This window comes from Carya illinoinensis, chromosome 3 (genome assembly GCF_018687715.1).
Source record: "Carya illinoinensis cultivar Pawnee chromosome 3, C.illinoinensisPawnee_v1, whole genome shotgun sequence".
Taxonomy (NCBI): domain Eukaryota; kingdom Viridiplantae; phylum Streptophyta; class Magnoliopsida; order Fagales; family Juglandaceae; genus Carya; species Carya illinoinensis.
The window spans coordinates 13,087,305-13,101,452 of NC_056754.1; the positions used below are offsets into that span (position 1 = coordinate 13,087,305).

At 36.6% G+C, this 14,148-nt stretch overlaps 2 protein-coding genes across 2 annotated transcripts; both read right to left on the reverse strand.

Annotated features, from left to right (window-relative positions):
- Positions 1-568: 568 nt before the first annotated feature.
- On the reverse strand, positions 569-7,590 carry LOC122303325 (alternative NAD(P)H-ubiquinone oxidoreductase C1, chloroplastic/mitochondrial). Its single transcript, XM_043115071.1, has 11 exons — positions 7,332-7,590; positions 6,790-6,983; positions 5,203-5,298; positions 4,676-4,742; positions 4,382-4,565; positions 3,858-3,951; positions 3,521-3,733; positions 2,785-3,189; positions 2,570-2,646; positions 1,062-1,165; positions 569-973 (listed from the first exon to the last, which is right to left on the reverse strand). Exons 1-11 carry the CDS (start codon positions 7,378-7,380, stop codon positions 834-836), a joined length of 1,623 nt encoding a protein of 540 aa, XP_042971005.1. The 5' UTR covers positions 7,381-7,590; the 3' UTR covers positions 569-833.
- A 2,709-nt stretch (positions 7,591-10,299) lies between these two features.
- On the reverse strand, positions 10,300-13,888 carry LOC122303326 (serine carboxypeptidase-like 45). The gene is made up of 10 exons (XM_043115072.1): positions 13,459-13,888; positions 13,156-13,257; positions 12,782-12,877; positions 12,379-12,471; positions 11,864-11,934; positions 11,418-11,768; positions 11,200-11,327; positions 10,995-11,087; positions 10,764-10,881; positions 10,300-10,640 (listed from the first exon to the last, which is right to left on the reverse strand). Exons 1-10 carry the CDS (start codon positions 13,706-13,708, stop codon positions 10,491-10,493), a joined length of 1,452 nt encoding a protein of 483 aa, XP_042971006.1. The 5' UTR covers positions 13,709-13,888; the 3' UTR covers positions 10,300-10,490.
- Positions 13,889-14,148: the final 260 nt, after the last annotated feature.

Consider the following 14,148-nt stretch of genomic DNA (forward strand, 5'->3'; position numbering starts at 1 on the left):
TTAATGGAATGCATGTGAATAATTTTAATGGAATGCATGCTTCTGTTTGTTTAGAATTAAGAATTATTGTAAAGAAAACCTTTAAGAAAAAGGAAAGGAAAAGAAAGATAGACCCTAGGCGTGGAAACGCATGCTCAACAGGAAGTAGTTGGGAACTTGGAAGACAGTGTGGTCCTCAATGATAAGTGAACATTGAATCATGAACTTGGTGAAGAACCCACCGCATGCATTATTCTAACTCCTTTCATTAAAGGGGAGGGTAGGCCTTTAATATTTTTGTCCTCAATAATTCTAAATACCTCTTTCCAGATACAGGTTTGATGCATTAGCACGATTATTGGTCATGTGTATAGATATTTCTTCTTCAAACTAGAGAGCGCTCCTGAGTCCTTGAGTCCTGACTCCGAGTCCTTAACTCTGGTCTATTTTTCCCCTTTTTTGTTGGTAACTACTAACTTCCTATTGATTCGATGTCTCTTGAACCTACAAACTTGCCTTTCATCTCATTGACACAGAACATCATGTCATCAAGCCATAACCTCGAAGAGAGCAAAAAAAGAGAAAAACGAAAAAAAGGGAAGTTCCTAGTTTCATTGTGAAAGGCCAATTTCCAAGATTTAGGCAATATCAATATCATTCATGTCATACATGGGAATACCCGATTGATATAAGAAAATTGGTCAAATTTATGCTCCACTGCTGCCAGGCAGAGATAGTACCCCAGCCATAAACATTTGAAATCCCATCTTATCCCAAAAATATGTAGTTTTATAAGTCATATGACAAATCAAAAATATACTATACAACCAGAAAGGGTTAGACAACATTCTGGTCTATGAGCCGGAGAGAACCTTTGTTAGGTTGCTTTGTAGTGAGGCAACTGATTCTATAGCAGATTTTGTAAGCCAGCTGATTCCCACTTTAAGCCTATGCTCATCTGTCGGTAATCTGATCAAGTATGCTATTTTCCTTGCTGCAAAGATGGGGGAGATCCAATGTTTGAAATATTTACAGAGACCAAAGAGGTGAAGAAGGCAAGAGAAGCCAGGAAACGGAATTACCAGTATGACCTATAGGACCTTCTAAGGTAAGCCCCTCTATGAAACTTGGTGAAATGGCAGCATCATTTCTCCCCAGAGTCATCATCTCACCTAAATTCTGAAACCTGGTAGCAAATGTGGCAGGTTATATCCATTTGATGTTTATATTAATAATTCTTTAAAACAAAAAACGAATTGGTGATAGCATATGTAATAAGGATAAGAGTACTAATACAAGTACAACCAAGAAGCCTTACATCGTACAAAAAAAATTACTATATTAGCAATACAACTATAAGAAATGTTTTAAGATGATAGAAGTGTATGGATGTGTAGTGAATGCCATCTATCCTATTGAAATCAGGCATATTCCATGAAAACCAGACCCAGCATACTGGCATAACCCAAAGTCAAAACCCAGAGGATTGGGCATTTACCATGATACAGACTCGAATATGCCACACAGAGCAAAAATAAATGCTTGTGGTTCTAGCGTGGGATACTTTCCAATATCAATTAACAAAATTAACTCTCACCAGATTGATTAGATGATACATTAAGCATAAGCATGTAGTAAAGGTCGAATCAACTGCTAAGACATCTATAGTCCTCGTTCAAATGAAAATTTGTCTCATTGTCTAAGGGTGGGGAACTTTAGGCTACACAAACATTGCTGAATCAAGCAACCATTTGCGAGGCAAACATGAGACCGAGAACTTGTGTAGTTCAACCAACATTTGCACATGCTCGCTACTGCTTGATGTAGGAAAAAGCCTAATATTGAGTACTGCTCAGAAAATATTGATGGGCTAGTGCAGTACATGGAGGGGTAGGTAGAATTAAGGATTATGGACAGAATGAAGCACAGACTGGTTAAATATGGTCTATATGCTAAATCACATAAAAATCTGGACAGCCACGGTCAAGGAGTATTAACTTATAAATTTTGTGGTAAAGGAGTACAGGATGCGAAGGGTTCAAAAAGTGGAAAGTTGCATCTTAAAGCTCGTGGAAGTGGAGAATAGTAAAGATGCTGAAAGTAAAGAGAAGAATGAAAAATTAAAAACCAGAAACTAAAGACTTTTAGGAGCCAGGCTTAAAAGTACCAATGAAGTCCCTATTATTGCATAAAAATACAGAGATTGGTTAAGATTTCTCAAGAATATATTATTTTCTAATTGTCTCTGCAGGACTACCTCATTTCCAAAGCATGACCAAGGAAAAAGAGAGATGCCCTAAAATTTCACTTCCCACTTAGACAAGTGGATCGCCAAAATACCCTGAATATTGAATATTTGCTCTAAATCTTAGGTTGTTCAAACCAAATTATTAAGTATTACCCCACAAAACAAGTTCCCTTGTCTGTAGACCCAATACCCATTAAACCCCACTCCCAATAATTGCCCTGATTTGCCAGTTTAGATCAGTATAGAATCACAGAGAGAGAGAGAGAGAGAGAGAGAGAGAGAGAGAGAGAGGGAGAGAGCAAACTTGCGAGTATGATACTAGAAAGTGTATGAGCGGCCAACCTAAATGGCAAAAGAGGACGGTCATTGATTGCTGCCCACAGATTCCACCCAGTAAAGTCTGCTTGCTGAAATGCAACCTGCGAGGTGTTCGGAAGCAATTCACCAGATGTAAAAATAACTTTAAGAGAGTACAACATCTACAGACCTTTCAGCTCAAACGATAATTAATCCATTAGATTAGGAAAGACCCATTAGAAAAGACTTATTTAGTACACCTGTGCTGTGGCTGGAAGAAGCTTTCCATTTGAGTCCCTTAAAGACGAAGAGTCACCAAGGGCAAATATGCGAGGATGTCCCTTAACACGAAGAGTTTCATCTGTTTCTGCTTGTCCCCGGCCATTTAGGGGAAGCTCATGGGGTTTATCATGGGGTTCCAGCTGAGGAAGAGGAGGTTTAGATCCAACAGTCCATAATACTAAATCTGCCTCCAGGATTTGACTTTGTAATCCCCTTTGAGCAGGTTGAAGTTCCAATGTATATGTCTCATGATCATCTTCAGCAGCAATGCCAGGAGCTGCTCCACTTCCAGTCATATTTTCTGAAGCTTCCACACTGTCCACTCTCCGAATACAGCGGACAAAATAACCCAATAGCAGTTGAACTTCTCTGGAAGAAAGAACCTAGAACCAACAAAAAAATAAAAAAATAATGTCAAATTGCAAATATAATTTAACTGCCGTAATTATAATGAGAACCTTGCAAAAAAGGTTGGAAAACACTCAGAAATGAAAAATATAATCAACTATACCATCAGACAGAAAAGAGACAATTTTGTCACTAACTGATGAAAAAGACGGATTCTCAGGAGTTCAGTTTGAAATTACTGAGCGAATATGTATTAGTCCCTATGACCAGGAAGATATTGCAGATAAAAGGACAACTCTGAATGTGCTATTCAATCTTATACAAATGTACTCCAAAGAAACATGTGAACCAAACTCTATGACTTACTTTCAAAGCAGCTTCCCTATTTCCAGGGGGTGCAGTTGGGCATATTGTGGTTTCCACATTGATCGCTTGCACATTACCTCTACTTTGCAGCCTCTCCGCTACTGTGGCCGCTAATTCCACTCCAGAGTAACCACAACCAACAACAGCTACACGAATTGGAGAGAACTTACCAAAGTTCTGCCTCTCCAGTCTTCTTAACTTATTGTCAACCTTCTGCTCCACAAGGTTATTGTACATGTAAAGGCAACAAATATCAATTTATTCCAAAAAAGAAACCCCATCTGTTTGCGAAGGGATTTCATAGAATGAACATATTTCTTTTCAGTCAAACACTCACGCGTGCATCCTCCAGGTTGGAGAATGGCAATGCAAATTCTGACGCTCCTGGTACAACATCAAGTTTAGATTCAGCTCCCAAAGCAAGAACCAGCCTGGCTGCCCAGGGTTATCCAACAAAAAAAAGAAAGAAAGTCAAATCAGCAGGGGCAAGCTCCTTTAATTAAAAAAACACGAACAAATTCTATCTACTTCGTGCTAATAGAGAAATCCAAATGTTCAAAACGAAGTCTTTCCATTCTCACAGGCTTCATTCATATGTTTTTGGGACACCTAAGACCAAAATACATTGGATCCTACCCAGACTTACCCGACACCACAAATAGCACAGAGAGGCATTAAGGGACCTATTCAGTAAGGTCTCTCAGGGATCCCAAAAAAAACTAACAAGCCAAATAGGTTGTGACAAAAAGCAACACCTATCATGTCTTTGAGGGGAAGAAAAAAGAAAACAAGGTTAAAAAACAAAGTTAAAAAGTTTTCAGTAGAAACTGCCAAGAAGTTTGTCGAGCTTAAGAAGTATACCAGTCATATTCAATAAGGAGACCACTTTCAAGAAGCACGGTTCCTCCAAAACTAGATCCAGAGGGCCCATTCATTCTAAAATGATCAGACGGATGTAACAGCTTTACCCTGTCTTGGAAAAACTGCACACTTGTATTTGCCAGCAAATCCAAGAAACGAGGAGCAATTTCCCATGCATCTACTTCTGCATACAAGGAGATAATTATTTAAAAAACTATTTATAAGAACGTTCAAAAGAATTATAGCTTGAGTGAAAAGAACATTACATATGATTAGCCCAAACAGAATATATACCTCCAGATAGAAGCTCATACAACATTGGCTTAAAAACAAAGCGTTCAGACTGGTCAACAAGAAGCACCTAGTTCCATATCCAATGAATTTCAAAGGTGTTACCAAACAAATTGAATATCAAATGTTGTGATGCTAAATGGAAAATTACAAAACTCCTATATTATCTTTCTCTTTTTCCTTCCACTTAATCTTATACAGCGAGGGGTAAAAGTATCACATTATATTTTTCACAGAATAACAAGGAGCTAAATTTTGCTTCAACATAAGGGTATGCATACTAACATTCTCAAAGCTTCAAAATGTCCTCAATTTTCAGAAATGATTAATTTTTGTTTTATGAGGTTTAATCTGATACAATTAAAACTCGCAATAAAATTTCAAGCAAAAGAAAAAAAAAAGGAATAGTAAGATTGAATAATAGAGCACAAGGAACTAGTTTCTTTAACATTTAGGATCCAACTGCCCCCAAGGTAAGGCAAACCATATCGAGTGATTAAATCTATTGTTGCCTTTTAATGACAACTTACCTGAGGTTTTTTGTCATCAGGCCATACAAGTGATTCTAGTCTCAAGGCAGTATACAAGCCTCCAAATCCACCACCTAGTATACACACCCTAGGCTTCTGTAAGCCAAAAAAGGGAAAAAAAATGTTACTAATGTTGTAACATCCAATCCAAAAGCTTGAGGTAAAAAAGAAAGGTCAGAACTGAATAAATCATGGTCTACTTCAAATAGTGCATAAGAAATCCATCCAACAATGATGATAAAGTAATTTAAGAACGCATTAGCTATTAGGCATCAAAACTGGATATTTATAGACGAGGATGAATAAGCATTGTTCATAGCAGAGTTACAAATCCTTATGGACACGCAGGGGCACCCTCCAGAGGAGGCCCTCTTTGCCCTTCAAATAAATTTGAAGTGGGGGGAAATGGATGTGATTTCACCTAAGTAATGTAGGAAAGGTCCAAAGCCAATCTTATGGAACAATGAGACTTTATAGGGTCTTTTTGTCAAGATGAAAATAATCTTTATCTTCATAACATGTCTATTGGACACGCAGGGGCACCCTCCAGAGGAGGCCTTCTTCGCCCTTCAAATAAATTTGAAGTGGGGGGGAAATGGATGTGATTTCACCTAAGTAATGTAGGAAAGGTCAAAAGCCAATCTTATGGAACAATGAGACTTTATAGGGTCTTTTTGTCAAGATGAAAATAATCTATATCTTCGTAACATGTCTATTTTAGTCTTTTTGAGACAGTGCCCGGACATAAATTTCAACTGATTAGAAAAATAGCCACTACAAAAATACAAAGATCCTATGGCTTCTAATTTTGTAAGTCATCCATAACTGGGGTTTTGAAGCATGACCTCAATTTTGTTTGCCTCCCAATAACACAACCTAGGAAAACCAAAGGATAGATGATACAAACTTCAAACTGAAGGAAGCAGTTGGTAAGATGAGATTTATTAATGACCAATAAAAGAAACAGGGGCATAATCGAAGTAAATGGTGGATAACTTCGCATTTATGTCCATCCTCATTGGATTAAGGAAAGGAACAAGGGCAGTCTCCCTTGAAGCAAAAGCTACTGGTTCAGGTGTAGGGTATGGTACTGAAGGTCCTCAGACACAATATTTTTTTTGGATAAAAGAGCTTTTAATTGATCTTCCAAGCTGTTGCAATAAGAAAACTTTGGTCGAAACACTAGCTTCAATTGGCTAGACAACTTGATGAACTAAATTACCATTCAGCATATTTTCAAAACCAAAACTAATCAATTGCAACAAGACAGTGAAATCACCAACACGCTCAACCTTTAATGGCACCCTGAACATCCATTTATGACATGCTTACTTTCCCATTAAAAGGGAAAAATGGAAAAGGATAAAAAGGACCAAACTTAAAGAAACGAAAGTAACAAACCATATCCTTGCTGAAAATTCCCAAAGGAAGTTTAGACAGAGTTTAATACGATTAATTACTTACAGCGACTAGTGTCATCTCATGTTGTAACAAATACATTTTACACTTCATCAATATGGATTCAAGTACTGGTAGGAACCTTTGTCTAAACTTTTTACAAAATAAAAATTCACACAAGAGTGCAACCTTCTTATCTGGCCATACATAAGACCGGGGATCTGTTTCACCGTCAGATATCTCCGGAACACCTCCAATCCTCCCTGTCGCATCCGAAGCCACAAATCTAACTCCTTTCTTCCGATAACCCATGAATAACGAGATGTTGGTCCCGTATCTTTTCGAGAACCTGGGAAATAGATTAGTCCATTGCTTTGCTCCACCTGATATTAACGAATGACTCATAAAACATATCTCAAAATTGAATTTGAAGGGAAAATGACACAGGAGAATAATATTCCCATCAACTTGGTTGCGAGAAATTGTAGAGAAACAAGAAGAGGAAAAGTTTAAATCTTTAGGCATTTTCCTCAATTATTTGAGAACCCGAAAGCAAAAATCTAAAATCAGTCAAGCAAGTCCAACTATTTTGCATCAATGGACAATAATCTTCCATTCCTTTGACAACTCAAAAGAACACAACAATTATTAAGCATAGTTTTGACATTCTCCTGTCACCAACGGGAAGAATTGATTACGCGACATCTTAAAAGGGAGAAGGAAAGCATTACGATTGAAGGGAAACAGTGCTGCTGAAGTAGTTAAAGCAATCTGTGCCATCAGCGAATAGAACAAAGCCAAGGCTTTCCGCTTGCAATAAGGGATTATCACAAGCCCAGGAGGACAGAGCTCTTAAAGAGTGAGGGTGGAGGAAATGCAGCAGTATTATTCTATGGCTGTTTTGGTTCCACGCCTGATCATCACGATTTGCTGTGCTATCAAGCTCTGGCAGTGGGCGTGCCCCCAGAGCATTTACCTCGAACAAAAGTTTCTCCAAATTTTATTCATTTTTTCACAACATCGTACATTTTTCTCTTTATTTCTTCTTTATTTTATTAAAATAATTTTTTCTATTATTTCTTTATTATCTTTTTACTCATTTATTTGTACATTTTTTTACTACTCATTGTTTTATCTTTTAGGTAAAGAGAAGAAGAAATTTTTTTATTTCTTATTTCACATTTTTAAAATTATTTAATTATTTATTGTACCTATTTTTTCAATTTTTCATCTGTAACAATTTTTTTAACTACTTATCTCTCTTAATGATAATATTTTAGAAATCAATATTTTCATAATGATAATATTTAAAAAAAAATCATATTTCACAAATGGTTTAAAAAAATTGGATCATCTCAACAGTGACATTTTTTTCACATTTTAACTATAAAAAATATGAGCACAAGAAAAAATATATAGATGATTTAGAAGAAGAATTTGTTTTTTTTTTTATTTATAATAAAATATTAGTAAAAATATTCTTTAGAGATGAACAGTGACTCCCCATATTTACATCCCAAAACCTTTTCCTAAAACAAGGAATCGGATGGAGATGGATTTTTATCAAAAAGTTAAAATATTTTATGAAAATTTAGGGAATGAGATGTTATATGCATCCGGATGTTGATGCCCTTAAACGGTTTTGTCACTCTAAACGGATATTTTAGTAATGTTAGATATAAATCACATATATTTATTTTGAAAAAGTATGGAATTTATTATTATAAAATTAACTTTTTATTAGAATTTCATATTTATTTAGTTTTTTTTTTAAGACTGTGTGAGAAATTTGTATATTCTAGAACTGTAAATTTTATTTATCTTATTTTTTTCATTATTTAATTTTAGATTTTTTTTCTAATTATCAATTTTTATTTAACTAAAATATAATATTATTTTAAAATAACATGTTGCTGAAAGTGATAAAGTTTAAAATAAATAGCGACTTTCAGTTTTTAAGAACACGTAGTTTTGACTAGGGGTGGGCAGCGGGGGCCCGCCCCCCGCTACCCCGCCCCCGTCCGCCCCGCTAGGGGTGCTACCCGCATCATGCAGGGCGGGTGCACCCCTTTCCCGCACCCTGCCCCCGCATGATGCGGGGGATCAATTTTTCATCCGCCCCCCGCCCCCGTGAGGCGGGGGCAGGGCCCCCCGCTTCGGTGCCGGGGGGGCGGGGCAAACACCCCATCCGCCCCGCCCCCGCCCACTTCAAGAATCCCATATTTCAATGGGCTTAAAAAAAATTTTTGTGTCTAAAAATATTATTTTTAGACCCAAATTATTATATAATTAAATCTTAAATTAAAATTTATATATATAATAATAATTTAAAAACTAATAACATAAAAATTATGTTACTAATTTTTAAATTTGTTAAACTTGTTCACAAGAATCACAAGAGAGTGAGACTTGTTCATCGCAAGCTTGCATATGCCATGGGCACCCTAGGCCTCATTTATATAGAACTCTAAGTTAAGTCCCACATTGCTCAAGTAAGACTCTTGTATAGCCTTAGAGTTCTATATAAATGAGGCCTAGGGTGCCCATGGCATATGCAAGCTTGCGATGAACAAGTCTCACTCTCTTGTGATTATTGTGAACAAGTTTAACAAATTGTAATATATTATATATATACAATTTGTAAAATAAAAATATATATTTATAAATATAAAATATATATATATTTATAAATATAAATATAAAATGCGGGGCGGGGGGCAGGCAGGGCGAGGTTGTAAGTCCCACATTGCTCAAGTAAGACTCTTGTATGACCTTAGATTTCTATATAAATGAGGCCTAGGGTGCCCATGGCATATGCAAGCTTGCGATGAACAAGTCTCACTCTCTTGTAATTCTTGTGAACAAGTTTAATAAATTTAAAAATTAGTAACATAATTTTTATGTTATTAGTTTTTAAATTATTATTATATATATAAATTTTAATTTAAGATTTAATTATATAATAATTTGGGTCTAAAAATAATATTTTTAGACACAAAATTTTTTTTTAAGCCCATTGAAATATGGGATTCTTGAAGTGGGTGGGGGGCGGGGCGGATGGGGTGTTCGCCCCGCCCCCTGGCACCGGAGAGGGGGGCCCCGCCCCCGCCTCACGGGGGCGGGGGGCGGATGAAAAATTGATCCCCCGCATCATGCGGGGGCGGGGTGCGGGGAAGGGATGCACCGGCCCCGCATGATGCGGGTAGCACCCCTAGTTTTGACTGAAGTAAATGATTGCTTAAGAGTTAAGAATGAAATAATTAATATTTGCTTAAGATGTTGACAATTATTACCAAAAATAATTTTGAAAATACAAAGTTTTGTTCCTCTCTATGAAGGAATATTATTGCAAACATACAGTAATTACGAATCCAAATTAGGCTATAAAAATATTTATGAATGCCATTATTTTTAACTTTTTGAAGATTTCGAATGATGTTTTGATTGCGGACGTGGATTTGCAATAATCATTCATTCAAAGATCATTTAATAGTAATAAATATGCTATATCTTATATAGTGAGATGAAAGTAAGATGATATTGCAATATATAATTTTTTATTTTTTTTTTTTTGCGAATGCATGATGCATTCATGGAAGATTTTCAAATTAATAATAGTATTACATGCATGAGAAATTTTTTTATAATCTTGAGTGGAGGACTGCGCGTATAGTTACATTGATAAATGAAGATAAAATGGAAAAAAAAATATCAATTTAAACAAGATATTATTGTAATTTTAAAATTTTTTAAACGTAATTATATGGGATTGCAAAAGCAATCCCCAAATCGAGACTGTATGTAGAATAACTTTACATGCATATATCGGCCATACAACAACATTGATCAGCTCTTATTAAACGAGAGTAAAGATCTCTTTTAGCACTTGATCATGTTGCCGGCAGTGGTTTGCCTGCAATAAACCCCTTAAAGAGCGTTAATGATCTCTGTGGTTGAGAGGCTGGAGCTGTGTGAGAAGCTCCTCTTATGCTGGCAAAGGATAGCTCCAACTTTCCATATACCTGTGTCCAACCACCAACCTGCCATAATAATAATAAATCAGGAAATTATTATAAGAACACCATGCATTTGGCAAATCTACTCTTTAGAAAGTTTGAATTTTGAGATATGTTTTTAGAAGTTGACATGAACACTTTCATGACCTGTTTTCCTTCAAACCAAGCTCCGTAAGGTACAGTTGTTTCCAGTTTCAACTCCATTGCTAATCCATTCACGAGTGTCCGAGTCCCGGTAAATGGGATAACTGAATCCTGATCTCCACTGTCAAATATTATCCAAATCACATTCATTATCGATAACCGGGACAAGCATATGGAGTGCGACAATAAGGAGCTCGAAATTCGATCGTTTAAGAGCTTATTAGAGATCGATACCTGTAAACCAAGGCCCGGATGCCAGACTTGACAAGTGATCCTACGACAGGAATCGTAGGTTTCTCTCGGTCTCTCGCATCATATTTTGGAACCCTGAAATAAAAAATTGTAGAGCAGATCAGCATCTAAGAACTAATTGCGATAACCCATTTCATGCATGTTATAATTAATTACTACGATTCTTAACAGATGTGCATGTTATTACTTGCTACATAAAACCCATTTTGGGACTCCAACGAGCCGGGCATGGAGAGCCTGCTGCACATCTTTCCTGTTCAAATACTTGTGTGTATTTTCTTGAGCGCAGACATCTTCCTTGCTCTGCCTAACTGGCTGTAAGCAGAGGGAGAAATGAAAAGACTGTTTGAAATCAAAACAAGATCATATAATAATGCAATCTTTTTGGGGAACTAATTCATTCACCTGTTGACTGGAAGCATCTGAGAGTGAATGAAAAGATGACAAAGTCTCAACTCTAGATTGTAGAGGGTGATACAGAGTCTCCACTTGAGATTGACCAGATGACTGCTCACAGACATCACCAATGACATAGTATTGATCGATTGACAGAGAAAGTTGTCCTGAAAGTTGGGTATATACATCAGTACAGGCGGGAGAAAGAAAGCCGCCATATATGGCCTCTCGCATCATCTGAGAACTGTTGCACTCTTTACTGAGACGGCTATAAACAGCATCAGATATCAAGCCATGAGACCAGTAATACTCGTCCGGCGCATTGAAATCAGTGGCGAATTCCAGAAGAGGATTCCCTATCTGCAGTAGTGTTCGTTACATATTAACAAAAATTTTCTCATTGTGAAAATCAAAGAATTAATTCGAGAAGTCATATTTCCATCATGTCTACTCACAGCGATCCCCTTCAATTTGAACTTCACATCGGAATGAACAATGAGATGTGCAAGTTGTGGAACATAATGACCTATTACCAACAACAATGACATTAAATTAAGGGAAATGATATTCGGAGGCGTAAATCTCGCACACTGTTTTAAAAATAATAAGTAAATTTGAGATTCATTTAAAAAAAAATTACTTTTTTAAAATAGATTCTCTTTTTTTATAAAGAAAATATCGGAACTTGGACACCTTTATCTAACATTTCCCTTTAATTCTTCTCTCTCTTAGACATAGGCATATCAAAAGAGAATTATTTCAGTTTCGAAAACTAGGCATAGTGTGGCAACCCAGTCATCATATCGTATTGAATGATCCATTTTAATTCTCAACATCTTATCTACGACGTGCTCTCTATCGTACTTTTCTAACAGCAATTAATGCCCGCACGCACATGAACAATCATGCCGATGATAATGGATGGTCTTCATTAATAGGGACAAACAAAAAATAAAGGGAAGAAATTTACCGGCATAGCTCTCTCCTGCGATAAAAAAATCTCTGTTTTGGTATTCTGGAAACTTGGCAAACCATAGTTTCAGGAATAAGAGACTGTCTTGTGCTGAAGAAAAGCAGACCCAAGTGTCAGTTTCGAAATATCTATGCATGTCTAAGCTTGTTATTTGATAAACATCCTCTCGTAGCTGTAATTCTCATTTCTCATGGAAAATAAAAGCTATCATGTCTGTATTCTGTTTTTCATAGATAATCTGTAAACATCAGAAACTGAAAGTATGTGCATGTAAACTGTATTATTCGACATGAATAATCATCGAATAATGTCAGAACCAGACACTCAAAACAAATTCAGTAGATACAAATTTGACTGATTGGTAGATGATAATAGGACAAGATGATGAAAGAACATAAACCTGTTATCTCGTCGTTCACATAGCTGTAAAATGATTGATTAGATGAGTAAGAAAAACCAACTCCAGCTGGTGACTCCAGGTACAGCATATTTACTTCTGTTAAAGAAATAGGAAGTACTTAAAAAAAGTGAGTAATTCTTTCGTTTAGAATAGATAAATAAATAAACTCATCCAATTAGAGTAAAACATGAAACTATAATATTTTCACGTGCTAAAAAGGACTGATGTGGATAAGACTTCGACTTATGCGTATGCTTTTTCTAATCTGGTGAGGTTTTCTTTGCCGACATGATGTGGTTCCCGCACATAGGCAGACGGGGGGAAAAGAAAGAAATTAAGCAAGAAAGAAGGAAAGAAATGGCCATTGTAAAGACCTTTATTCCAACTATACTCGTTCTTGACAAGATTATATCCACTTGGTCTAAAGGGTCCGTGCTCAATAAAAGCTCCAGCTCCAACAGATGAACAACCAGGCCCTACGAAAGAGAGAGAAAAATGCAAACTCGTTCACACACCAAAGGGAGTGTATCTTATATATTTCTAATTTCATAAAACTCAGAAAGATCAGATTTTTGTATCAAAACATTTAGGAAATGAAAAACCACTTAGAGAGAGAGAGAGAAGTTCTTTCAATGAGCTCGGCCCAGGTGATGAAAGTTAAAAAGAATCTAGGCTACCTCCATTTAGCCAGAGAACAAGAGGCTTTGAAGCAGGGTTTCCTTCAGCTTCAACAAAGTAGTAAAAGAGAGCTCTCTGTTGCTGTTCATCAATGGTGATGAAGCCAGCAAATTGTTGGAAACTGACCCGTGGCTGGCCAGGTAGACTTTTGATTTTGTGAGCTACGGGATGAGACTCCACTGGAATGAGAGTATGGAAGAACGACGTACAGATTACTCCCATGACCATGATCCATTGCTGAAACTTCATGATTATGGAACGAGATGGAAGAGTGAGATCAGAATCTGAGCTCGCCCGATCTTTGATTTGGTTTGAGAAGGACTCAGAATTGTTATTCTTATAGAGCTGGAGGAAGATCGACTGGTGTGCGCCTCGTGGGGAGACTGGAGATTGGTCCTTGTCCAGATGATGATTTATCGAGAAAAACTACATATCGACAAAAATCAGAACGGGTATCGTTACATCCAAAGCGCATTAGACCGGCCGATAACGGTGACAGGCTGTACTGCATCATGGCGATCGAAATAAAGTGTAAGTACTAAGCTTATCTCATTTGTAAATCATGCTGACAAAACACTCTTCAGACTGTTAATGATGCATCAAAGACATGCTTTTAAGAACTTAGATTTTCCAAATTAAACATTATGGTTATATACAATATGGTTTTAAAAATAATCAAATTAATTATT

Excerpts from the sequence above, each read along its gene's own strand:
- LOC122303325 (XM_043115071.1), bottom strand. The coding sequence starts at position 7,380 with ATGGCACAGATTGCTTTAACTACTTCAGCAGCACTGTTTCCCTTCAAT. Across the intron at positions 5,299-6,789 it reads ATGTATGGCCAGATAAGAAG|AAGCCTAGGGTGTGTATACT; the intron begins GTTGCACTCTTG and ends TTTGGCTTACAG. Across the intron at positions 4,743-5,202 it reads CTGATGACAAAAAACCTCAG|GTGCTTCTTGTTGACCAGTC; the intron begins GTAAGTTGTCAT and ends ATATGGAACTAG.
- LOC122303326 (XM_043115072.1), bottom strand. The coding sequence starts at position 13,708 with ATGAAGTTTCAGCAATGGATCATGGTCATGGGAGTAATCTGTACGTCG. Across the intron at positions 11,328-11,417 it reads CAGATGCTTCCAGTCAACAG|CCAGTTAGGCAGAGCAAGGA; the intron begins GTGAATGAATTA and ends CTCTGCTTACAG. Across the intron at positions 11,088-11,199 it reads AAATGGGTTTTATGTAGCAA|GGTTCCAAAATATGATGCGA; the intron begins GTAATAACATGC and ends TTTTTATTTCAG.